At 47.2% G+C, this 24,245-nt stretch overlaps 1 protein-coding gene across 6 annotated transcripts in view; it reads right to left on the bottom strand.

Annotated features, from left to right (window-relative positions):
* adamts6 (ADAM metallopeptidase with thrombospondin type 1 motif, 6) overlaps positions 1–24,245 on the bottom strand; it is a 37,226-nt gene that overhangs the window by 2,680 nt on the left and 10,301 nt on the right. For 3 of the 6 annotated variants that reach the window (XM_019892347.1, XM_019892346.1, XM_019892350.1), the window contains 15 exons: positions 23,410–23,515; positions 21,090–21,236; positions 14,881–15,022; positions 12,448–12,555; positions 9,264–9,409; positions 8,112–8,175; positions 6,896–6,998; positions 6,382–6,515; positions 6,067–6,190; positions 5,649–5,729; positions 3,196–3,573; positions 2,006–2,135; positions 1,065–1,269; positions 575–751; positions 342–498 (listed from right to left, as the gene is read on the bottom strand). In XM_019892347.1, the coding sequence (XP_019747906.1) occupies positions 342–498; positions 575–751; positions 1,065–1,269; positions 2,006–2,135; positions 3,196–3,573; positions 5,649–5,729; positions 6,067–6,190; positions 6,382–6,515; positions 6,896–6,998; positions 8,112–8,175; positions 9,264–9,409; positions 12,448–12,555; positions 14,881–15,022; positions 21,090–21,236; positions 23,410–23,515 (2,202 nt within the window). The remainder of the gene's footprint in view (positions 1–341; positions 499–574; positions 752–1,064; positions 1,270–2,005; positions 2,136–3,195; positions 3,574–5,648; positions 5,730–6,066; positions 6,191–6,381; positions 6,516–6,895; positions 6,999–8,111; positions 8,176–9,263; positions 9,410–12,447; positions 12,556–14,880; positions 15,023–21,089; positions 21,237–23,409; positions 23,516–24,245) is intronic. The other 3 variants (XM_019892349.1, XM_019892351.1, XM_019892348.1) reach the window with 2 other exon arrangements.

The following is a 24,245-nucleotide window of genomic DNA, read 5'->3' as shown; positions in this document are numbered from 1 at the left end:
AAGTGTAATGCTGTAATTAAAGTAAAACAAAATAGAATCAGTTAAACTGTAGATGCATTCATTTATGCTCTGGTTATTATTTAATTCAACTATTATTGGATTGGAAATATGAGATGAACACATGAAAATCTGGTTACATATTATGAAAATAAACTAATTTAAAAATACAAATGTCTGAATTCAAACCAATTTCAGAACAAAAATGCAAAGTGTACTGTTTTTTTAATTTTAGAAACGACACATAATTGTGCATTCCAGGATTATTATTCTTTTTGTGGTACAAATTTGAAAACCTACTTTTCCTTTGTATTTTCTCAACACACATGACCTGGGCATCTTACCGTCGCCATTGGAGATGGGCGTGGCGTCGCACTTGCTCTCACACTGCTGCATAGTGGTGGGCCGGAGGGCGTCAGCGCACTCGCTGGATGGCTGCCCCGTGTAGGATAGGCACTGCACTGTACGCATCTGCTGGCCCAGGCCGCACTGCGCTGAGCACTGCAAGAAGGGGTGGGAGGGTAAAAAAAATAAATAACACACACACACACACACACACACACACACAGAAACGTACCTGCCCCCATTCGCCGGGGATCCAGCGCGGAGGAGGACAGCGGCCGATGCTGCAGCGAATTCGAACCGGCGGCTTGTTGTGGCTCGGACAGTGGGCGGGCGGGAAGGTTTTGCTCAGGTCGCTGCTCTTGCACAAGGCGATGCGATGCTTGAAGCCGGGCCCGCATTTGGGCGTGCACTAAAAACACAAGTGCCGCAAATCGGTCCTCCTCCTTCATTTTTTTTTCGAAAATTTCCATGCGTTATTTCTTCGACGTGTCATTTTTGGAATGTTTTTTCCTTCATTGTTTGTATGCATTGTATTTGGTTGATTTTCCCTTTTTCTACATTCGTTTGTACGGGCTTGTCCGAAATGATTCAAAACTTTTTTCACCATTGTTTTTACTTGTTTATCACCTGTTTTTTTCCATCCTTTTCAATTTTGGATTGTTAATGCCAATTGAAAAGGGAAACCGGATTTGTTAGGACATGAGCTATGGCCGACAGTTTACCTCAGACCAGTCCAAAGTGACCCACTTAGGCGGGCAGGACTGGTTGTTACAGGCCTCTTGCTCAATGGGTCTGTGGGTGAGACAGTGAGTGTCCTCCAGGGTCTCCTCTTCGGCTGGCCCGATCTTCCTGATGCACAGGACCGTCCTGGTCCGGAGGCCGCCGTCGCACGTCTTACCACATTCGGACCAGTCCCCAATGAACCATCTGGTAGGGCGCAGAAATACAAAGATTGAATGCAAGGCCCGCGTTTGTCTGGGAAAAAAAATAGTGTTTTTTTTAAGTCCCTATGGGTAATGACCATTTCTACTCCTTGCATATTTCTTTTCTGTAAAAAATGCTACTTTGCAGACACAACTGTTGCTGCATAATTTGACTGTGTGACTGACATGACATCATTCACGCGCAATTGCCACATTCAAACATCTGCGCTAACCCATAAAAGACCCGGCGAAGAGCATGTAGGCCGAGGAGTGGATCCAGACGAGCAACACGCACGCTCTTAAGCACAGAAAAAAAAAACAAAGGTCTGCTGGCGTCACGCTTCGCACCACTTGGCTGCTGTGTCGCCCCGCACCTGCGCGCACGCTGATGCCAAGAGCATCAAACGCAGGTGGTCGCTCTCCAGGCTGCATATTATTGCCGCCGGGTGAGCGCGGAAAGTTGTAAATCTGCTTGCTTTATTATTTTCCTCCACACACTTTTTTAAGGGCAAAAGCCAACTGATATCACTTTTATGGAACGTTCCAGAGTTTATTTGAGGATAGGGTATTCGATTTTGCTTGCGATTCTGCTTTTTTCTTTTGGGGGGGTTTTCTTAAATATTGCAAATTTTCACTGATGGTTCTGGAAACTATCCCCCACAAATTTGGGGACACATACAAACATCTTCACCAGGATACACGTGAAAACTGGTGAGTTTTCCGGGACCGATTTGACGTACTCAGGAGGGCAGGGCTCGCTATTGCAGTCCCGCTGCTTGTCGGGGGGCTTGCCGTCTGGGTCGCAGTAGCTGTTCTGGACCACAGAGTTGTCGTCCAGTCGCTTGCACACCACCTCCTGCTTCTGGGAGCCTGACGATGACGAGGGTGGGGAAGACAGGTGGATAGCTTTGAGGATAAGTGTTATAGAAAGGGAATAAGTGGAAATACCGCAGAGAATACAAAATGGTACCATAGTGACTATGGGTCTTATTTTCATGCTCCGCCTAAGTCTAGTGCAAAACACGGTCTAACCATGTGGATGGGTGGATTTTAATTTTTTTTCCCATTTTGTATATTTGCAAACATGCGCAGCTAGGAACGGCAGAAACGGTCTGCCTCCACCATGATCAAACTCACTAAAATTGCATTACACCACATGCGCCGCAAATTAGACATTGCAGGCTTTGGAATCCTGTTTGTTACATGTTTGGGAGATGTAGGGAGCCGGAGTTGCTGTCCCTGGAGATAGTGCTTGTCGTCCATTGGCAGCGATGGTGGGAATCGGTAGCAAATCAAATACCAGAGAGACCGGCGTCGCAATGCAGAGATGGATGTATTTATGGCACTCATTCCCCGTGCTCAATAAACACTTTTTTTTTTTTTTTTTTTTTTTAGTTGAGTTAACTGATACCTTTTACCCAAGTCCTTCTGTACAAAACTATCTGTACTTCTAGTTAATTTGAAAGTGTCCATATTTTTGCCTCTTCTGCTCTGGAATCCATCGAGAATCTCCGATTCCGCGGTATTTTAAAAGGTTTGCGTTAGTCATTCCTGAGGCAGCGGCTGACGTTGCCCCGCAGCCGCAGACTGGAGCGTTTGACGTTGGCCTGCATGAGTGAACGAGCCGAGCTTGTCAGGTTTGGTTAGCGTTGTTATCTTTGAAATGGCAGAGCAGGTGGGCCCAGTGTTACGGCTGCTGAGTGCAGGTACAAGGGGGGTCCTTGGTTTTCCAGGTTCTCGACATACATTTGTCGTTTACACGCTGCGGATGGTGCACGATGGACCCATTTTTTTTGGGTTGCGCACTTATACGTGGTCAGGTTCCATGACACAAATTTGCCACCGTGAACTGAGGACTCAACTATATTCAAATATTTAAACGTAGCAGACAATCAAATGATAGAAATCAAGATTGCAGATGCCCACTTGCCTCCGGCACATGTCGCTGAACACTCGGACCAGGGCAGGTGGTACCAGGAGAAGCCCACCTCGTTGTCGCCACTTCCCGTGCGCTGAATAGGCACGTTGAACCTGTAGCGGATGCCCTGGTTTTGCTCCTGGAGGAGGATCTGTGACGGACGCGGAGAGAAAATTTGGTTTCCGCCAAGCCACAAAGTCACTGAACTGATTGGCCTATGTGTTACCATGACAATCAGGTTCTCTGTAGTTGCCCCGAGGGCCTCTAAAGACTCTGGTTCATCGGTGGGCCTCTTGTAGTGGAAGGCGGTGCCGGCGATGTCGAACTTTCTTGGCCAGTCGATGGTCCACGCGCCGTTGATGTAATAGTCGTCTCCCTCGGATTTCAAAGCTGGAAGGAAAGGGCGAATAGGCCGGTCCTCAGAATGATGATCAAACTTTGAGAACAGGCTACGACCACAGTAGATGGCTTACGAAAAGAACTGTCTAGCATGTCCAGACTTTTTACTTCACCTTGTGTGCATGAAGTATGCTACCAACAATTAAACAGATTTACGAAGAAAAACAAAGCAGTCTAACTCCTAGCCGTGCATCCCTGAACGTGGCCTAAAATGACTGCACAGTTGGGCATGCCGTCACTACTGACGGAAAGCTCATCAGTCCGTCAACGACGAATGAATCCTGTTTTGATACGATATTGAAAGAGAGAGAGAGAGAGATCAGCATTATATTGTGTCGTGAGTTTTCTTAGATTTATCCACTACTGCTGCTATTGAATGTTTGAGTCAAAAAGACGACATTCCTGACCAGATATGACAAAAATGGCATTTCAAATTTGGACAAAATACTTTGTACGTTCCATTCCGTCAATAGCGAAAATCCAAGGCCAAGCCTTAAAATGGCCATTTCAAACCACAATGTGAGACTTCCTGTTCAATTCCTGGCATGGGTCTTTCGATTTTTGCCTGGTTTTACTCATGAAAGACTCGTCAAGCAAATTTCATGTTGCTAACTCACTTCAGGGGCAGAATTTCATGTGGGTGCGCGCGCGTTAAACCCAAGACATGTCACCGAGCCAATCATCGGTGCTCTCTGACCTATGTAAGATTTGAGTATGGGAAAGCCCTTTAAAAGTCCTTTTATTTGCTGCGAGATAATCACGACGACCAAACCAAGCAATTTTGGAGAGGCCCGAGAACGAGAAGCAGATGTGCACGGTAGCTGAGGAGTCTACAGGTGGAGACAATCAGCGGGTGTGATGTCATCCACCTCGTTCGTCTTCAAGCCGTCCGACAAGCCTCTGTCCTCACAGACAGACGCAGACACACAATACGTATGGGAAAAGACTTCAGGTGAAAGGCGCCGCTAATCTGCTCAACGGCATCCCGCTTTGCGGTTGTCAAAACAAACTGCGCTCTCCGAACGCACGTGAAAGCATCCCGGCGTCACGTGTTTACGACTCGGACAGAAGCGCACATCTGGCACTGATTGTGAGTGCTGTTGTGTGTACAATTGGTTAAAATGTTTTCAAGCTCGTCACAGATTAGTCATAAATTGTTCCAAGGGAGAAAAATGAGCCAGGATGCGTTGCGAGTGCTGCGTAAGATCAACTTTGGTCAAGTTTCTTCTGCCAAAATGTGCTATTAAGCTACATTTCCAGGGGAAACTCCAGGGAAATTACAGGTCTTGGCATTGGTAATATACATGTATCTCATCGGAACCTTTCCTTTCCAGGAAGTGCGGGTAAATTACCCCAGAACGGCTCCTGTAGTCTAAAAGGCATCATGGTGCTCCCAAAGGTGCTCATTCGGGGTTACGTTCCCGCTGAAATGTGAAACGTGCATCAGAGGAAATTCTCGGGAAAATTCAGATCTTGGTACTGGTAACATATAATATATATAATAATCGGAATGTTTGAGTTCCAGGAACTAAATGGACGCGGTTCTTTTGGGAGACTACAGTATGTTTGAACTGTAGGAATTATGATCTAGTTTTGGTTTTGGGATAGGCGTGTAGCGTAATGCAATACAATGAACATATGTGGACTGTATATAATGTCTTTTTATGACTTGGCAGCCGGCAGCTGCGTCTTGCTCACTTCAAACTAGAATATGGGCGTGTGCCGTGGAGTTCTTTGCCGCATCGCTTAAATGCCCAATCAGAACACAGTGACGTCATGGCCTGTGTCTTCGAACCGGAACGGCTCCATTGTAACTGCACGGCCCCGAAAAAGTATAATGGAAAAGCAACCACTCAGAATAGAACCAGACTGTTTCAGTGGAGTGCCAGTACAATGGAAAAAGGGCTTTTGTAAAATAAATTACCTTGCTACTTGTAATTAAAGGAAGGAATGTGCTGGGGCCACATGATTGGAGTGTGATCATTTTGTTCAACTGTTACGCTCCATATTGTACAATCAGAGGATTCCAGATGCAATGCAACCGTCTACAATGGATAACAACTTACCGATGTAGTTCTTGGATATGGTAACCTCTCGGATCTCGATGTGAACGGAACCTTTGGGGATATGGACCACCTCCATGTAGCCTGCAAGAGAAGTGCAGTGTGACTTTTTTTAATGAGTGGATGTATAGAATGGAGTCAAAATGAAAGGCCAAATGGTCCAAAAAAGGATAAAAAGCGGGAGGACGCGTCACAGGTATTTTTAGATGCGCACACTCAGCCCACCATAGAAGGACAAAGATGTTTGTCACTTCCAGACTACGTCACATAATGACGACTTTCTTGCGGGGCCAACTCATAACAGAAAATGTCTACCAGATTCCATGTCGCTAACTTTAACTGCCTTTGTGGGCTGAGTTATTTTTTTTTTCCACCATTTTTTAATTACAATGTATGTATGTGTTTTTATTTTTTATTTCACCTCCTCGGGGCAGAGAGTTGTTGAAGAGTCCCTCGGTGGCCTCGCAGGCGCTTCCGTCGCCGCCGCACACTCGGCATCGATCCTCCTTGGCGTCCGACGCCAACACGTTGTCGCAGCCCACGTGCTGCAATGCAGAAAAACATTTATTCTACACATATCATATCGTGCACTCATACGTAGTCGTACACAGAGGCGCGGTTGCAGAAGCACGGAGTCATCCTCTCACTGCGGCTTTTCATGAAGGCGACCACCTTGCACAATCGAAATAAACCCACTGCAGCCTTGTACCATGAAGCGATGAAGTAGCTTGCTCACCTTACACTCGCCGTTGATGCATATGTCCAGGGAGTCGGCCTGACATCGCGTGCCATCGATGACAGCCGGAGAGCGCTCGGTGTAGAAGTTGTATCCCTCCGCTAGGCAGTTGAGGGCGCACGGCTTGACGCCCCCTGTGACACAAGGCAACCTTAGAACCTTATAACTAACTTTCTGATGGGACTAAAATCTTCGATTGAGATGAGAATCTTCTCCTGGGACCAGAGGTGTCAAATCCAGGTCTCGAAAGTAAAAACCCTGCCACAGTTTGGCTTTTGCCACAGTTTGGCTTGAGCCACAGGTGCTTTTACTCAACCGGCAGCTAAACGGGCTCCGGATTTGACACCCCTGCCCGAGACTTGAACCTTCTTTCTGCACTAAAATCTTCTATTAGGACCAGAATCTTATATCAGGACTCTAGAGCCTTCTCTAGGGACAAATACCTCTCGACTAGCACATCTCTCACTTGAGTTATGGCTGCCAATGATATTTTCCATGATTTTATCAAACCCACCGCCGGTGTAAGGCTTCCAGTTGTAGTACTTCCCTCGGAAAGGCATGGCGTCAAAGTCGCCGCACTGCTTCTCCCGGAAATCACGGGATCCCGAAAGACAGGCCTACCACACATACAAAGACAAAAGACATTTTTGTTGTTGACAGATTTTAATCTGCAGCATTCATTCTTTCCACTTTAGATTGACAACCGAAAAATGAAACCGCAGCTCATTATCGTAACACAAGTTCCAAATACACATTCATGTGCATGAAATAAAAAAGATACAGGTACGGAACAAATGATGTACAGATTATTCTTTGACAACTGACCACACATGACCCGACTTAACCTGTTTTGTAATCCGACGCCACTTTACCTGACGCAACCCTGCCCAGGAACACATCTAACTGGATTTGACGTGATGCTGACCCAACTTGACTTGACATTTACAATGCAGCCCCTTTCCCCCTGACTGAACTCAGTAAGTGACAAATAAACAGCTTAGAGCAAGCACGCTGTGCATCTTTTTGGAAAACTATGTGACTGAGAATCTTTTTATTCATTTCCTCAAAGTGACGTGGCGCTAATGTATCCCATTTCTTGACAGTGAGGAGGTGAGAACAGGCACTAATTTCTAGTTTTAAAAGTAGGCTTTCATAAATTTCATTGTCAAAGATTTTTTATACGGTTTCTCCATGTTTTGATCTATCGTGGGTGGGTCTCGACCTTATCCCCCGCTATAAATGGCGGGTCAGTGTAGTGTATTTTTTTTTTTGCAAAGGGACAAGAGTGACTCCAGCTACAAATTCCTCGTGTAGTATTTGGCATACTTGGCCAATAAAGATGATTCAGATTCTTGCATTGACAAGAAAAAAAATCGGAGGTGGGGTGTCGACGCGTGGCCACGTTAAATATTTATCTGAAGTGTTGCTCCAAACCCCTCGGCCTGTTGCTTTTCACGCAGTAAAGTGCGAAGCTGCCGTCCGCTTGCGCTCCAAGGAAGTGTCATGAGCAATGTGTTTGTCGGGAATGATCCCACGCGGGAATACTGAATCATTGCCTTTTTTTTTAAAAATCTCTGTCTCACTGGACTTCCACCGAGACGGGAAGTCAGGAAGCTGTGCACTGACCTTCGAAAGACCTTGCCCAGAAAGTGTAGCAAAGCCCCTTGCAGGCTTCGGGTTGCACAAGAAGGAGGAGAAGAAGAAGAAGAAGAAGAAGACGAGAAACTCACGGCAGTGTTACAGGACCTGTAGCGTCTCCTCTCCCCTAGGCAGTACTTTCCTCCTCCGGAAGGCCTGAGTGGGGACACAGGACACTTGAATGAGAGATGACATCATTTGTCGTCATAGCAACAACCTCAGCAAACACATGGCCCAGACAAGAGTTGCATCTGTGCCGATCACAGCAAACCCTCTAGAGCAACCCTGCAGCTTCCCGGGGCCTCCACAGTTCCACCAAAGACAAAAGTCAGAAAAGAAGGACAGACACAATAACTTGGGAATTTTTTTCAGCTTCCAAGTTAGGGCCCTGCTGCACACCGAGCGATGCGTCCAAACGTGGCTGATCTGCACCATTGTCAAAGAAAAACGACAGTAGAGGACTTAGACCGCAAACGGTTGAGTAGCACACATCTACTGACACGCTGTAATGGACAAACTGCAACCCTGTATCACATTTAGAGGCTCACATCTGATATGTTTGACTGTGCTGTTATTTATTCAACCACAAAACCATTGCGCGATTGTCAGGGAAAAAAATGGGTGGGCACAAACGAAACGGGCGATAAGAAATAGAGCGTGAAATGACGGCAGTGATCGATCTCTCCATTCGCTGACTACAGCGACTGTGACTCTCCACATTTTGCTTTGTAGCCACAGTGGCGGTTGGTATGGCACCGCCGTACCAAGCGTGGTCACCGCATCATGTTTCTTGAAGACAAAGATTAAATATTTCAATCAAAAAAGTGTTTAGGAATCGGCGGCACAGCGGTCGACTGGTGAGCAAAGGTTCGATTCCCGGTCAGCTTGCTAACATGGGCTGCTAGCTTCGCCTCGTGTTGACTTGGCGTGATGCTAATTAAATACAGAGAGTGAAAATGAGTAAGCTGGGTCTCACTCAGGCTTGGTACGCAAAAATTATTTTGTTGCGAAAGCTTCCGTGCATTTTTGATTGGTCATTACATCTGCAATGTTGTCAAGCTGTCGGCCAGTCATTACTTCCTGCCACAGCTGAGAATCCCGCGTATGAGGTAGTGATACGATCGTCTCCGGTTTTGTTTGGCGGGTCCTGCTCCACGCACACGTGCTGACGAGCACACGCATGTGTCGGCGGGCCCTCGGGTGCGTGTGTGTTTGGCTTGCTGTGGCTTACTTTGCCTACTTACGCTGGGCTGTCACAGTGCCTCATGGACGAGGAGACGCCGCCACCGCACGTCCTGCTGCACTCCCCCCACATGGACCAGGGACCCCAGCCTCCGTCCTCGCTCTGCGGCCAGGTCCCGAACAACACACACTCGCCTTGGTAGCACCACTACGAGGAGCCGGGAGAGTACGATAAGCTAGCGGCAACTTATTACGAGCTGGGACAGCACAAGTGTCAGTTTTACTGTTTTCCGAGCGTCCCGTCCAGGCTGTAAATTTGCTGCGGCATGAAATGTAGACTACACAGCGCTTGACTGATGACTTTTTTTTTCCCCCAAGCAACACGTGCGCGATCCTTCTTCAAGCCCTTTTAAACACACACTAGCTCCCAATCGCGGCATTACGCTGCCCATAATTTCATTTACGCATTAGTCCACTTCTGCAGCCATCCTTATAGGGCTTTTATGTCTGACTCAGCTCGCTTGTGTTTTTTTTTTTTTTTTTTAACCAATGTGTGTTTGTCACAAGGGCAATTATTTCTCTCTTTGCTTGTCTTTCTGGAATTTGCTGAGTAAGCCAAAAGTTACCCAGGGACCTAGGTGCCTTGAGTTAAGAGTGACACGACTTGCACGTTCTTTGGGATATGAGCTGTCGTCGGAATGATTTGTGAGCCAAAGTTGGCGGTATGAGCGCTGTACCATAGCGGTGAACTCAACTCACTTCACAGCACTTTGGCAGACGGTGAACAATTCTTCAAAAAAAAGAGGCTTCATGCTGTTTAATGCCTCTCCCAGGTGAAGTTTACTGTCAAGCTAAACATAAAACCTGGAGAATTTCATTTGAGATATTTAAAACAAGCGCATAGCTTTGCCTCATGGCAATCTCTTTAGCTTCGTGCTAAGAAACATTGCAAAACAACACAGATGGGATCACAAATAGCATTGCTGTGTAATCCTTCAGCAACGGAGATTTGAACACGAACAAATTGACGGACAATATAACAACAGTCACTGGCATATGTGCTTTATCCCCCTGTGAAGACTTACTGAGCAATTGCGACTGTCAACTTCATGTACTGTATGGATGTGTTGAGAGAATTTTGCCGAGGCACGCACACAGCAGAAGAATGTCCGTTGAATTGTCGCATGACATGTGGTTAAAAGGTTGAAAATCATACATTCAATTTCATTGTATTTCATTATTATTACATTTTTAATGGAGCAAAATATTACAAAATGCTATTTTTCGCATCAAACAACACATTACAAAGGTGTTATTTTCGGGGGATGTTTCATTTTCAATTTCAGTGTTCAAAAATGTCATTCTCGCCAATGAAGTGACATTTCCAGCGGCACACTATTAGAGCTCTTGCGGCACACTAAGTGGTTGGGAATCACTGGTGTAACCTAGATGACTTATCCCGGTCGTCATATCTTTTGTTTCCATCTGACCTGAAACCTTCTTCGTCCTACTTGCCAGCATTTTGGGTGTGGCGTGTACAGAAGCCCACTTAGTCAGCCGTTTTATCTAATGGGGAAGAGCTCTTTTGTTTCTTTGTGTCTTCTGGGATGTTGGTTGCAAGGGGCGGCCTGGCGCCTCGGGAGGGTGCAAAGCTGCATGCTAAGCCTGTTGGGAGATCTGAACGGATCAGAGGCAGGTCTTTTGTTTCACCAACTGTGTCAGTGGGTTAAGAGCCCCGAGCGTGCGCTTCAAGGTGAGCAGAGGTAGCAAAAGTACTTGCTTTCCATACTTAAGCAGAAGTACTCATATTTAAAAAAAAAAAAAGACTGGTGTAGAAGTACTAGTTCTTATACATGTTTGAAGATAATTGCTGAAAACATGGGCACAGACTGAGAACTAAGTAGTACTCAGTTAAACCACATATGAATTTGACTGCCACCTTCTATGCTCACACCCCGCATGGGCCGCTTTGGAGAGCCTCGTTGTCACCAATAACATGTATGCCACGGTGAGAAAGCTGAACAGGCGAGTTGGGGCGTACTCCAGTACTACTAAAGGTGCGTTCGAGCTACGTCGGGCCACTGTCCCCTTTCTTTCCCTGGCTTTGTGCCGCACGTCCGCAGAGGCTCTGGAAAACGAGATTATGCTGCAGGCGCGAGGTTTGCATGACACAACCACCTCCAGCAAGGTGAGAGCATACAAGCGGCTCAGTTCAGTGGGTCACTTTTTGTCCCTCTCCCCTCAGCTCATAGCCGCCCCCGCCCTCGCCATCCTTCCCCCCTTCCCCTCTGCCCTCTCCTGTTGGCCGGGCCTCTCTTCATTACACGGCGGGTGAGAAACGGCTGACAGTCATGTTCCTTTGAAACTATCGCGGCCGGGGGCAGACAGGCAACGGTGGGGTAGCGCTCCTAAAAAGTGCTCCAAAAGCGCTTCCAAAAGCCCCCCCGGCTCAACCTGGGGCCCCCTGTGTTGTCCAGGACCCTGTCCGCGGGCCCCAACCCTCAAAGGCTCCACTGAGCTAATGCTAATGGCCACTGACAACTCGTGACACTCTCCCATTCTTCCCTTTTACCCTGCCAACCATCCGTCCACAATAACTGCCGTAATCCGCGTTAAAACTGTCTCTCCCTAACCTGGCTGCCATGGACAGCGCACCAGTGACGTAAAGCTTGCCTCTCTAGTGTGCAGAGGTTGCAAAACTACTCACACTCTCTACTTAAGTAGAAGTACAAACCCCCTGCCCCCGGAAAAAAAAACTAACAAAAAAAACCCCAACTTATCCAATAAACAAATGTTTTTTTGTTTTTTTTTTAAACCTGAGCATGTGAGCTTGTGAGGAAAAAGCGGATCAGGAAATGAGTGAATGATGAACTACACATATTGTGGTTTACAACAATACCCAACCATATTTAGTATTTGTACCTGTGGATGTAATAGCGAATGGTAATAATATATGTGAGCGGCGTACGTAGCGCGCTGCTTACATTCAAATGAATTGGATCGTAGTAACCTTTCCTTGACTGACACTCCATCTTTTTATGGATTACAAAAGTGATACGTTTCAACATTATTGTATGAGGAGCCTCAGAAGGCAAAACAGCCTTGCCTCAGAAGGCAATGAGCGCTTATGCTAAATCGCCCAATGTACTTTTTTGCGATGGTCGGGTGCTATTCGGATTCAGAAGCATCGCACAATGTGTGGGGGGCCCCAACAGGGCTGAAGGGCTGAAGAAGAAGCTTACTCACCCCTTTCTCGATGCTCCCCGTCTGGCACAACGTTCCCTCGGCGGCAGGAATACTGTTCGTAACACAGCGGTTGCTTTTGCTAAGGCACCAGAGCTCTCTACACACTTCCTAGGAAAGAAGGCAAAAACAGTTGGTCAGAACACATGAACAAACATTCTGACAGAGAAATCCCACGCAGGCACGGGGAGAGCATGCACATCCCACACAGAAAGGCCAGAGCCGGAACCGAACCCTGCATCTCGGCATTGTGAGGCCGACGTGCTAACCAGTTGATCACCGTGCCGCCCGATACATAACATATATTGAGGAAAAAAAATCGTGAAATGAATGACCCGGGAACAATTTATGCTACGAACAGTCTTCTGGAGGGTAAGTCACTCGTGACATGGGGAGTTTCTATAATTCATTAGTCTGCAAAGAGGTAATTTGTGTTTGAATCTGAATGAATGTCAGTGCAAAAGGTCCTGGTTTTTTTCAATGTCTTGAGTCAGTCGTGACTAACGCTTGCTCACCTCGCCACCAACCCCGATTGCGAAGTCAAGGAAGCGCCGTTCCCGGCTGAGAGACAGGGCTCCCGGGTCGACAAGATGACCTGCTGGCCTCTCAAATATCTTGAGTCTCACTGACTGTCTGGACAAACACCCCCGTGTTTATTCTCCACACCTTTGCCATCTCGAACAAGAGGTCGATACCCAAAACTTCTCTTCAGCTGCCACCAGTTGTCTCCCAGTCTTCCTTCGGACTTTTCCAGCCACGCGCCCCCTTCAACATCCTGACACAGTTGGAGTTGTGACTATATCTCTACATGTAATTTCTTACATTTTTCTTCTCCGTCAAGAACCCCGCTAGGGTTGATACCCAAAATTCACTTTGGCTGTTGAGATATTGAAGGCGATATTAATAAAGCATTTGGGCAAGCCCCGTTGCGAACATATGGATGTGCATGTTATTTTCGATTCTGGACAAAACTCCAGATTCCTGCCCGGTCTAGAACGGTGCGGAAGCGAATTTTGCGTATGACCCCCAGGTCGCATCATAGCTTGGGAATCTCTGTTATAAACTTGAAGTTTCTTGAATGAAAACACAGCTTATTTTGTTGTTCCCAAACCCTTTTCCTGACAGAATTGGGGCATCCCTTTTGTGTGCACGTGATCGAGCACAAAGTTTGGCTATTCCAGTTGCCATGAAAGCCCCACCAGGTCTCCCTCCATGTTCCAACTTCAAAGGCTTTTACAGGACAATCATGCTCAGTAGAAGAGCTGGCCCATGAAGAAGAGTTGTGATCTGGTGCGCAGACTCTGACCCGCCGGGTCAGTAAATATGCTAGCGGCCCCCCTGCCTCCCCCCAGATTAAACAAAGCGGTAAACTACCCCTCTCTGGTTGCAGCCACTTCCCACTGCCAGCTGCTTTCAATAAGCAACTACGCCACTTGCGTCCGCTCTTGCGGCCGAGGATGAAAGGTCAACAACCCGGGCCCTCGCCAACGCGGATATGGGCCTGATGGATTTACGCCAGGGGAGAACAAGCTGGTGATTAAAAAAAAAAAAAAGACGAGGGTGGGAGGCTGTATTGAAGAGCCACGAAGCCATGGCCCAACCACAGATGACAACTTCATCTAGACTTTGAGTGAAACATCGGAACTCGCTTGAAGGCCATGTGGACATGTTGCCTAATGTCGGCGATCGCCAACTGCAACAACAACGGCTGGTCGAGTCTTCCATGGAAAACCCTTTCAGGATTTATTTATGCTCAAACTGATATCCACATTGCAGAATCCTCGTCCCACTTTCCGGAGAAGACTGCATTTAATTCTAATGGTTTACATGATTGACTATTACCACATCATTCTTTCATCTTGTTCTTTAGCTTTTCACTGCCTGAATGAAGGCCATCACCGCCGCCACCATCATCATCGTCATCACAGCCCAACGGGAGCGTTGACTTCAATCTGTCGTCTCTTTGGAGGTGCTGACGGAAACCTCACAACCGGCTCCACTTGTCAGACCAGAATTAAACAGCCAACCCCCCCCCCCCCCAAAAAAAATACCCTACCCTCTTCTCTCAAACAGGAAATATAAACCCGAAGAGCCTATTAGATCATTTCCCACAAGGACAGGCCGCCTGCGTGAGTCTAAATATGTGCACGGGGGTGGGGGGGGTGTCAAATGCGATAACCGCTAAGTGCTTTTCAAAAACTCTCCATGACTTTTCAAGGACCCGTTTGAAAAAAACTTTTAAGACCATGCCCGAACGTTCCAGATGCGACGACGTCTCGATTGGCTGGTCATCCATCGACAGAGTGGAACACTCAGGCAGACTGATTGGCTCACGTCCAAAGGCGTTGTTCGTGAATCCACTGCACATATTTATATAATAGACTCCTGTTCCGCACTTTTGAACATTGGAAAAAAAATATCTATATTCTTTCTTACCCCATACTTGCACTGGCGCGAGGAGGCACCGTACTGGAAGCGGCACTGTTCGTCGGCGTCGTACACCTGCCCCGGAGCCACTGTTGGGTACAGGAAGTCTTGTTTCAGAGGTTCATTGTCCAGACACGTCCCCCGACCTGAGCTGTCAAAAACACAAAGCTACAATAGGATTGTTTCTTGCACAAATGGACTTGGACCGCGTCAGTAGCCACCAGACCAAAAAGGGCTGCTTTTGCATCTTGAAATACCGAGGTACGGATGCAGCCGATTCCCACGCAATACGAGACGCCTTCAGTCAGACACGCGGTTGCCGTCGTGCCCCAAATTATTTCCGTATCGTACTTGTGTTGGCTCTTCCTTTGAACACCATTCCAATTCCATCACTTCAAACTTCATTTTACACTTGCCGTGGTGAAAACCCTCAGCGCTACCTAAAGCGCGGAACGTAGGGCTGGCCTCCACCACTTTTACCACTGTTGCCAAAGGCGCGACGTGCCGGACACCCAATGTCTGGTACGTCTGCCTGATGTTCCAGTGCTCTGATGCAGAAGACTGATTCGAGCGATCGCCTCAGTCATTGCAGCTCGAACTTTTACGGCCAAGCACCCCCTTGCGTGATCGACATAAACTGAAGAACGAGAAGAGCCCCGAGGCAACGCTTCCTCGTTCGGCTTCAACGACTTAACCGCTCCTGCATGTGACGAGAGAGACAGTCAGTTGCAGGAAAGGATGAGGCTGGGCAATACAGACCGCTGGTCTGTATGCTGTTTGCTCAAAGAGAATCGAGCGCTCACAAAGAGAAGGCGCCGGAAAATTAAAAGACTTGTTGGATTTAACGCGCGTGTTTACTGCGGAGCAACTCGCTGAGCTTCTTCAACGAGGAGCTAACATTAGACAATTACCCAATTACGATATAACGGACCTGGTGTATTTCATTTGGAAAAGCCTGTTTACTATAACAGCGTGTACTTTCCAGCTGTGGCAGCTGTGGTGGAAGGCTCCCATCCCACCACAGGAAAAATGGGCGCGCTGACAACACAAATGCAGACGACAAGATGACTGAAGATAATTCGGGCCTCTTCCAAAAATGTCTTCTTCTTAAATAGTCCTACAACATGAAGACGGCTACGTTTCCTGACAGGGAATTTTCCACCTTATTTTCACAGGTTGCTGTTCGGCGTGAAAGGCAATGAACCCGAAATGGGGCTTTAGTCTTGCCACTATTTGCCTTCTTTTTCCAACCTTGTTGAATTCACCCGGTTTTCGGGGTCCTGTCCTGTCCCTTCAGGGACACTGTCACTATGTCTTTAGTTATTCTAACCGTCAAGTTTTTCACCGCCTGCCCTCTCCCCTTAAAGCATTGCATCAGCATTTAGCACTGGTCGTTAATTTATTGGTGAGATACAAAATGTCTTCTCCCTTTCTGGTCTAGTTCTACAACCTTGGTATATTCGGCTGGTTTTGGGGGTTCTGTCCTGTCCTCTGTAACGGGATCGTCAGCGTGTGGCTGTTAATTAATTGGCAAAGAACAGAAAGTTTCGCGACTAGGTCCCATACTGTTCCGTTCCGTATCTGGATAATGTCAGTAGAGCTACACTGCACCTTCCAAACCTGTCCATTTTAAAAGTCAAATGTGGGCCTTGAGCACAAAAAGGTGCCAAGAGTACTTGTGGCTCCGTGGGCCCGATTCCTCTCGGGCGTTTCAACCATCCCAAGCGCTGCTTTCAGGTTGGCCGCAGTCGCGTAAACTCGACCTGAACTCTTCCACAGAGTGTGTTCATAAAGCATTTCTTAAAAAGCCAAACAAAGCCTTGCAAGAAAGTGAATGTAGGCCAACGTGATGGCCAAAGTTGTTTACTTGGCAGGGAGAGAAGCGTGTGTGTGATATCCAAAAGCTCTGTCTGGGGGAGGCTGGCTACGGCAGGGTAATTGGAGTTTACAGACAAAACCCTTTTGTTGGAAACACTAAGGCATAAAAAACGAAATTAAAGTTTAAAAAAAAAAAAATGTCAAATGGGGTGTAACATAAGAGAAGACGTGCAGGGGTTCGGTTACCGGATTCCTTTGAGCACACTAAATGGCTCTTTGTTTGTCATCTCCATCCCGGTTGCTGCTCGGTTCACAGCTTTCAGCCGGAAACATTTTGTGACAATCGCGCATGCTATTATCTGCTTTGCTCGAGGGCCTTGCGAGTTCAACGGCAGTACCTTTCCATTTTTGCGCAAAAGGTACTGACCTGGCATGGGCGCTTGACAAATTTCTGGCTTCCAAAGTAGTACACGAGCCAGAACAAAGGGCATACGGCAGTTGTGTGAAAAAGGGAACAGTGGAAAGCCAAGACCGGTTTGTTAAGATGAACACCAGGCAATGACTTCTCATGCGCCGTCATGTTGAAAGCAATTGCCGCTGGAAGGAAGCAGCGGAATGCCCTGACTGCTGTAGCTATATTTTAAAACTACAGAGAGAGGATACAGGTGAGAAATAAAGGCCATGGTGTTGGTATATCAGAGACTCTTGGCAAAGGTCATCTTTGCCAACAGAGACTCTCCACACTTTGCTTTTTTAGCCACAGGTACAGATGAAATCATACATCATGTTGATTGCTGTAAAACACACTACAATGCATATGCTGTATCGGTACGACTTGGCGTTCGCCTCATACCGCAAAACGGTGTTGTCAAAGCTCATGGCATATTCGATTGGCCGTTACATCTGCGACGTTGTGATGCCGTTCACCTAATGTACGGATTGTGTCATGGACAATAGAGAGAGGGAGTTAGGCGTAACCTTCAACAGGGATTATTCAGGAGCAATTCCAGTTCCTCTGATGAAGAACAATCATGAAAGGTGGACTTTTGGCAATTGCCCCTTTGGATAAGCCAATTTATTTGCGTGAAACTCCTTCTGAATGATTGAGGCCATTCACACAACAATCTTTACAGAGTTCACAAGAGCGTCAAGGCCGAGACGGGACATTGTCTGGAAACCCGCCTGGTTGTTCAAACGTACACATGAAAGCCTTTTCTATTGCCGCAGACAGTGGCGCGGGGTCCGCTTCGTAAATCACGTGGCCGCTCCGGCGCTGCGCACGAATGCGGCGGGGCAATGGGTGCAGAGGGAGCGAGCGAGGGGGTGGGTGGGTGGGGCGGCTTTCAGAAGGCCGCTGTCTGCTACTTTGGTGCGACTCTGACCTCCCGTTGAAACGGGAGGTCAGAGAATCTCCCCCCTGCAAAGGTCTGTTCTTACATCCACTCCGTCTGAAAGGCGTTTTCTCCATTGCTGCTAAATGTTTTCGCCGGAGTGGTCTGGCGGCTTCTGCCAAGCAGACGCTCGCCTTGTCGGACATTTGCGCGGCGGCAAAAAGAGGCGGCGCGGCAAGAATTCTGCCGGACTTGGAAGTCGACCGTGCCAAGGCCTGAATCACGCACCGAGGGCATATAAAGAGGCTTAAGGGTGGTCCTGCGCAACACGGAAAACGTTTAGCATTTATGTCCCTAATTATCTGTACTTTACCGAATGCCTCCATTTATTCAGCGGTCTGCAACCTGCGGCTCCAGAGCCACAAATGGCGCTTTCATCCTTCCGCTGTGTCTCTCTACGTGCGACATGGACGTCATTCAAAGCAAACGTGGCTCACGCCGCACAGATGACGTGTGTGAAAATGAAGGTGATGTCTCCAGCTTTGACGTGTGGAGGTTGTGCACTGATCCTCACGAGCAAAAAGTCACATGGTCAAATGAATATTGAAACTGGCTCTTATTTTCCAAATATGTATTTGACATCGCGATGCGGAGTAGTCCTTTTGAATTCATGTTGACAGCTGACTGCACGCTCCACATGCGAATAAATGATGACGGAACACAGAAGCAGACAGCAGTTTTTGTTGGCTGCACATGGATCATTTAAGTTTGGCTTTCATTCCAAGAATATGGGGGAGGACTCAACTAGATATGGACTATTTTAGTTGAAAGTCAGCTTCAACCGAGTGTCTTTTTTTCAAAGGGCACATATTTTTGTTGCGCGCGAAAATAAAATGCCGTCTTCTCTGTAGCACTTCCAAAGTTGTTATCCTCACTTTGGATGTCAAAAAGATTTTGTGACAAAACAACATCGCAGCGGTGACATTTCGTTTTAAGCAATATTCCATCATCACGTGTTTTATGACTATTCGTTGACGTATTAGTTCATCTTTTTTGGGGTGTCTTTGAATGAGACGGCAACGAGCGCCTGACTCCAGTGTCCGCCTGACTTCTGATCGGGAACTGGCCGTGACGTGCGAGGAGCAACCGGGCCAGGAGCTCCCCGTCAGGCTGGCGGGTATCTGCTTTCTGCCAGACGCTGAAGGCCGACTCCAGATGTTTTGTCTGGCTTCGTCTGACTTGAGTCCCGTGCACGTTTTTCACCGTGCCAGGCTGGCAGCCAGCGGGGCCTCATTCCGACACAAAAAAAAAAAAAAAATTGTGAGCGTGCAGTCGTGTGTGAGTGTGTGTGTGTGCGTATGCGCGCATGGCAAGCCATTTGAGCATTTATTCAGTATCCTTGATATCCAACTTTAGGTCCGATGTACTAGTATGCTCTTTGTCCTCATTAGTAAAACAATTGTGCACACTCAAAGAACGAGTTGGGCAACTGCTATGAGTGAGGTATCAGATGAACCAACAGAATCTTCGTCAGTATTCTCCAAATCCAGGTTGAGGTCCGTGTTCTGGTACATCATCGATTCTCACTCGTTGGTCACTTTTGACCTACTAGTACACAATCAAACGTTAGCAGTAAACTACTGTGCTGTACTAGTAACACTGCTTGGCTTGGCGTGGATCACGTACTACGAGGCTTGTACTAGACCCTCCTAGTAGCGCCACAATCATTCTACTAGTGCGCACTAGTCATTCTATGAGTGTTTTTATCAATGAGGACAAAGAGTGTACTCGTACATGTACTATCCCTTAAGATGGATATTATGGACGGCTTTTTGGAGGACAGCGTTGGCATACGAGTAGGACGACGATGTGTTCGTAGTGAGTCAGACGAGTACTTTTTGTCATTTTGTCATCCAAACAGAGCGGAGCTCCACATGAGCTAAATGGTTCACCTTGTGGTGCGAGGGACGCCACTGTCGTTGGCGCCCTCAGAACATCTGACGTGTTGATGAAATGGAGGCGATTAAGTTAATGGGGAAAGTCACTGGCGGGCAGACGACCAGCCTGTTACTTCACCTTCGTTGAGATTCGCTCTTGTGGAATGGACATTTAGAAGCGTGGCTGCTATGACCAAAAAAAAAAAAAAAAAAAATCTCAAATGCTTTACCATCTACCGTCGTCTAGTAGACTAGGTTCAAATTAGGTGGTCATCAAGCAAAACGTATCGAATGAGTTTGTATGTGCAAGACCCTTGGAAATGGCTGAAATTCAATTCAAAGCAAAATGTCAAAACTCCTGGAGACTTTTTTGTGCGTCTGTTCATGATGGACACGCCCTCAAACCTTCATGTTGCCAAGTGAAACTGGCTCTTGGTGGCTGAATTCTTAAAATAAATAAATTGACATTTGTAGGATGTTAACGATGCGAGCTGAACGCTTAAATTCAAATGGCAGGCCTCCTATGTGTTTTGAAGGATGGCTTCCCGATACTTTTTCGTGGCTTTACTCATGATAGACATGCCTACCAAATTTCATGGTGTTAATTTCATGGCCAAATTCTTTTTGAAATTCTGGAAGGGCACTTGCGAGCCAAAATGACCGTTTCAAACCGAAGTGGCAGACTTCCTGTTTCTTTTCAGGCATGGCTTCTTCAGACTTTTTGTGCATCTACTCATGACAGACATGCCTACCAAATTTGCATTGTCAAGTACAACTGGCTCAGAACTTGTGGAGTTTTTTTGTGTGTGTGTGTGTGTGTACAGAGCGAGTGACTGAATTCAAAGGACCCTGGGAAATAGCCAAAATGACCCTAGGATGGCTGCCTCAGACCAAAACAGCAGACTTCCTGTTTCTTTGAAGGTGTGGCTTCCTGAGGCGTTATTGTGGGTCGACTCTTGTCAGACAAACTAGTATGTGTGCATCAGTAGGACAATTGTGTTGTACTCGTAATGGTTCTTTCCACTTCAAAGGCCACTTTTGGTGAACAAGTACGACTTTAAGCTCGATCAAGAAGATTGAAAAAAATGGCTTTCCATAGGCCCTTCGGGGCGAGCAGGCATCATCCACTTACTCGAGAAAGCTGGTGATGTAGTCCTTGCTGCAGGCCGACCAGGAGAAGGGGTTGGTGTTGGCCGTGATATGCGCTGCCATCAGCTTGGCCGTCTCGTGGCCTTTGGTGCCGCACGAGTTGCCGATGCCGTCGTGGTTCATGCCGAAGCTGCGAGTGGAAAGCATCATGAGTTAGCACAACGGCCCGCCGCCTCGGTCCCTCGGCCGTAAAGAAGGCGCTCCCCCGGCTCTTAAAACAGCTGTGTGGAAAGCAGCCCCGGGTCAAGGGTCAAACCCTGTCTGGAGCTCAGCAGGAATGAGCAAAAAGGTCTAATCATCACTGTGATGCCTGCCTGTCAATCAACGCTTGCAGGTCTGAGCAGGTCACCAGGGAGCGGGGGGGAGCGAGGGCAGGAATCCCTTGGATCAATTACTGGAGGGTTCCTGGGCTGGAGAGTTTGAAAACTCATCATCTTAATAACATTTCATTTAAATATTTGTTCCAGATCTGATCTTGGCTTTGACTTGTAAATGGCATTTTTTTTGTTTTAGTTTTTGCCATGCCGTGGGCACATCCGACGACTTCTTGTCAATTCACCAATCATGTATGGTATAACAAGAATTGGAGAAATTCTCACTGAGTCTGTCCTTGGAGGACTCCTGGAAATGACCCTCAAACGGGCAAACCAAAATGGCAGACTTTGTGTGTCTTTTCGGGCATGGTTTCTTGAGACTTTTTTGTGGGCATACTCTTGACAGATGTCCTTCAAATTTTGTATGCCGAAAGCAGACCGGCTTTGAGGGCTAAATACTTGACTAATTTAACATTTGAATATCCTCAGGGCATTTGCAAGGTAAAAGACAACACTTCTTGACGGGTTTCAGCCATGGCTTCTTGAGCCTTTTTTGTGGGTTGGCTTTTAACAGACATGGCAAACAAATTATATGTTGTTAAGTGAAACTGGCTTTGGATTAATTATTATTTTTGAAATTCAGGAGGCAGTTGGCGAGCCCTTTCTTCTGTCTTTTTGGGCATGGCTTCTTGAGGCTTTTTTGTGGGTCTATTCATGATAGAGATGTCTCGCAAATGTTGTTTCCCCAAAGCATACTAGCTTTGGGCGCTGAATTCTTTTTAAAAATTCTGAAAGAGGTGCACGTGCCAAGATAGCCACTTCAAACTAAATGGACGTACATCTTGTGGCTTTTCAGACATGGCTTCTGAAGACTTTTTGTGGGTCCTGATGTGATAGATTTGTCTACCAAATTTGACGTCTTTAACTGAAACGGACTTAGTACATACAGTTTCCCATTTTACGGACAGCCATCCAACTTTGCTCCCAAATTTTGAAAACTCCCAAGTCCTAGTCACCCATGTGATGCCTGCCTGTCAATCAGCGCCGGCAGGTCTGAGTGGGCCGCCAGAGACGCTGGAAAGTAGTGAGGGATGGCCGTGACTCCTTTGGATCAATTACCGGAGAGTTCCCGGGCTGGAGAGTTTGAAAACTAATCATCTTAACAATCAATTTAAACTTTTCCTTGCCGGCCCCGAGAGCACAAATCAGCTCTAATGTATTTAACAAACCCGACCGCATCGCGCCGTCTCAAGCTGTTTTTCTAGCGCGGGCCGCCTATGTGACATTTTAGAACGCTCTGGAAATAAATCAGGCCTGGCCACGCTGTTATTCCTTATACATCTTCTACAGGCATTGACTATTTTTACAACGGGCCCCTTTGCAACAGAAGCAGACACGAGACATAATAAAAGGAAATCGCCATCTTGCACAACTCTCCGGGGAGGCTAATACATCATCATTATTGCGCGCTGGAGTCGCGAGCCAAAGGTATGCACGCGCGACACGCCGGACTCGGAGCCCAACGGAGCTCGTGCCAAGTCCCGAGGCACGCGGCTTGAGAGGAGGTAGAAAGGCTTAAAGGTGGTCGGAAGGCACACGGGAGGTCACGCGACGTTTGACTCGGGTCACATGATGGAGCCCAATCACGAGGCGGATGTTTTGGCATCCATCTCTTTCTCTTTCAAAGAACTGTGCTTTCTATTTATTGACAATCTGTCTATTATAGTTCATACAGAGGTGTGAGTCCACAGGAGAAATGGTGACCATTTGTGGAAAACTCTATCTTCATTGTACAAATTCTGATATCTGCCCGAGACAAAGTGCCTCACCCGACATAGTTTGCAGTTTTTCTGCATGTTTTTAGCAATGGTCTCCCAAACGCGGATCGTGTATTTAGGAACAAATCTTTCAATTCACTCGAGGGTCTTTCAGTGGTTAGTGTCCAGCCATTTAGTTTCGTGCCGCAGGAAAAAAATCATTTGCACTCACTTGTGGCCGATCTCGTGTGCGATGGTGAAAGCCGAGCCGAGGCCAATGTCTTCATTGATGCTGCAGCTCCGCTCCGGCTCGCACATTCCTGCCACCGAGGCCAAGCCTGGATGCAAAAACACACACACACACACACACACACACACACACACACACACACACACACACACACACACACACACACATACACACACAACAGGAGTCAAATGAGAGCACACTTATTAGGCTTCTTAGATTTCCTCACTTTAGAGAGCTTAGCATCAACTGCTAGCTTGTTGCTTGTACTACTGCTTTCTGTGTTTGTTGTTATTGGGTTTTTTTGGGGGGTTGGGGGGTTAAGCAACAGTGCGAAAGGGGCCACTATGCAACATCGCCTCAATTTCTCACTTTTGGTTGCACACGAGAGCAAGAGAAGTTTTCAGGATTGGCTTCCGGCTACTGGAAAACATCGAGACGGAGGTTTACACTTCACGAAGCGCCAGGCCTCGCCTAAAACGCGGGCCAAGGAAGGAAATGTAGCAGCCGCCGCGCCCGAAAAAGCTGTCGGGAGTTAAAAAAAAAAAAGGATGTTTTCCTCATTTGGGAGCTGTCGAAAGAGAAGAGAGGAGAAAGGGAGAGCGGGAGAGACTGTTTCAACTTTCAGCCTCCCCTGCAATCCAGGTGTCGCAAGGCCTTTCTTCCCAAAAGCCTGAGAGGTCACATCGGGAGACAGGAGGCAATTCTTCACAGATTACATCTACAGGTGAGTGCAGAGTGGATTGGATGACACCACAAAGCAGGTGTGTGTGTGTGTGTGTGTGTGTGTGTGTGTGTGTGTGTGTGTGTGGGTGGGTGGG

Source organism: Hippocampus comes, unplaced genomic scaffold (genome assembly GCF_001891065.2).
Source record: "Hippocampus comes isolate QL1 unplaced genomic scaffold, H_comes_QL1_v1.1 scaffold145, whole genome shotgun sequence".
NCBI classification, from domain to species: domain Eukaryota; kingdom Metazoa; phylum Chordata; class Actinopteri; order Syngnathiformes; family Syngnathidae; genus Hippocampus; species Hippocampus comes.
Note: the sequence above shows the minus strand (reverse complement) of the source record. Positions and strands in the feature narration are given on the sequence as shown.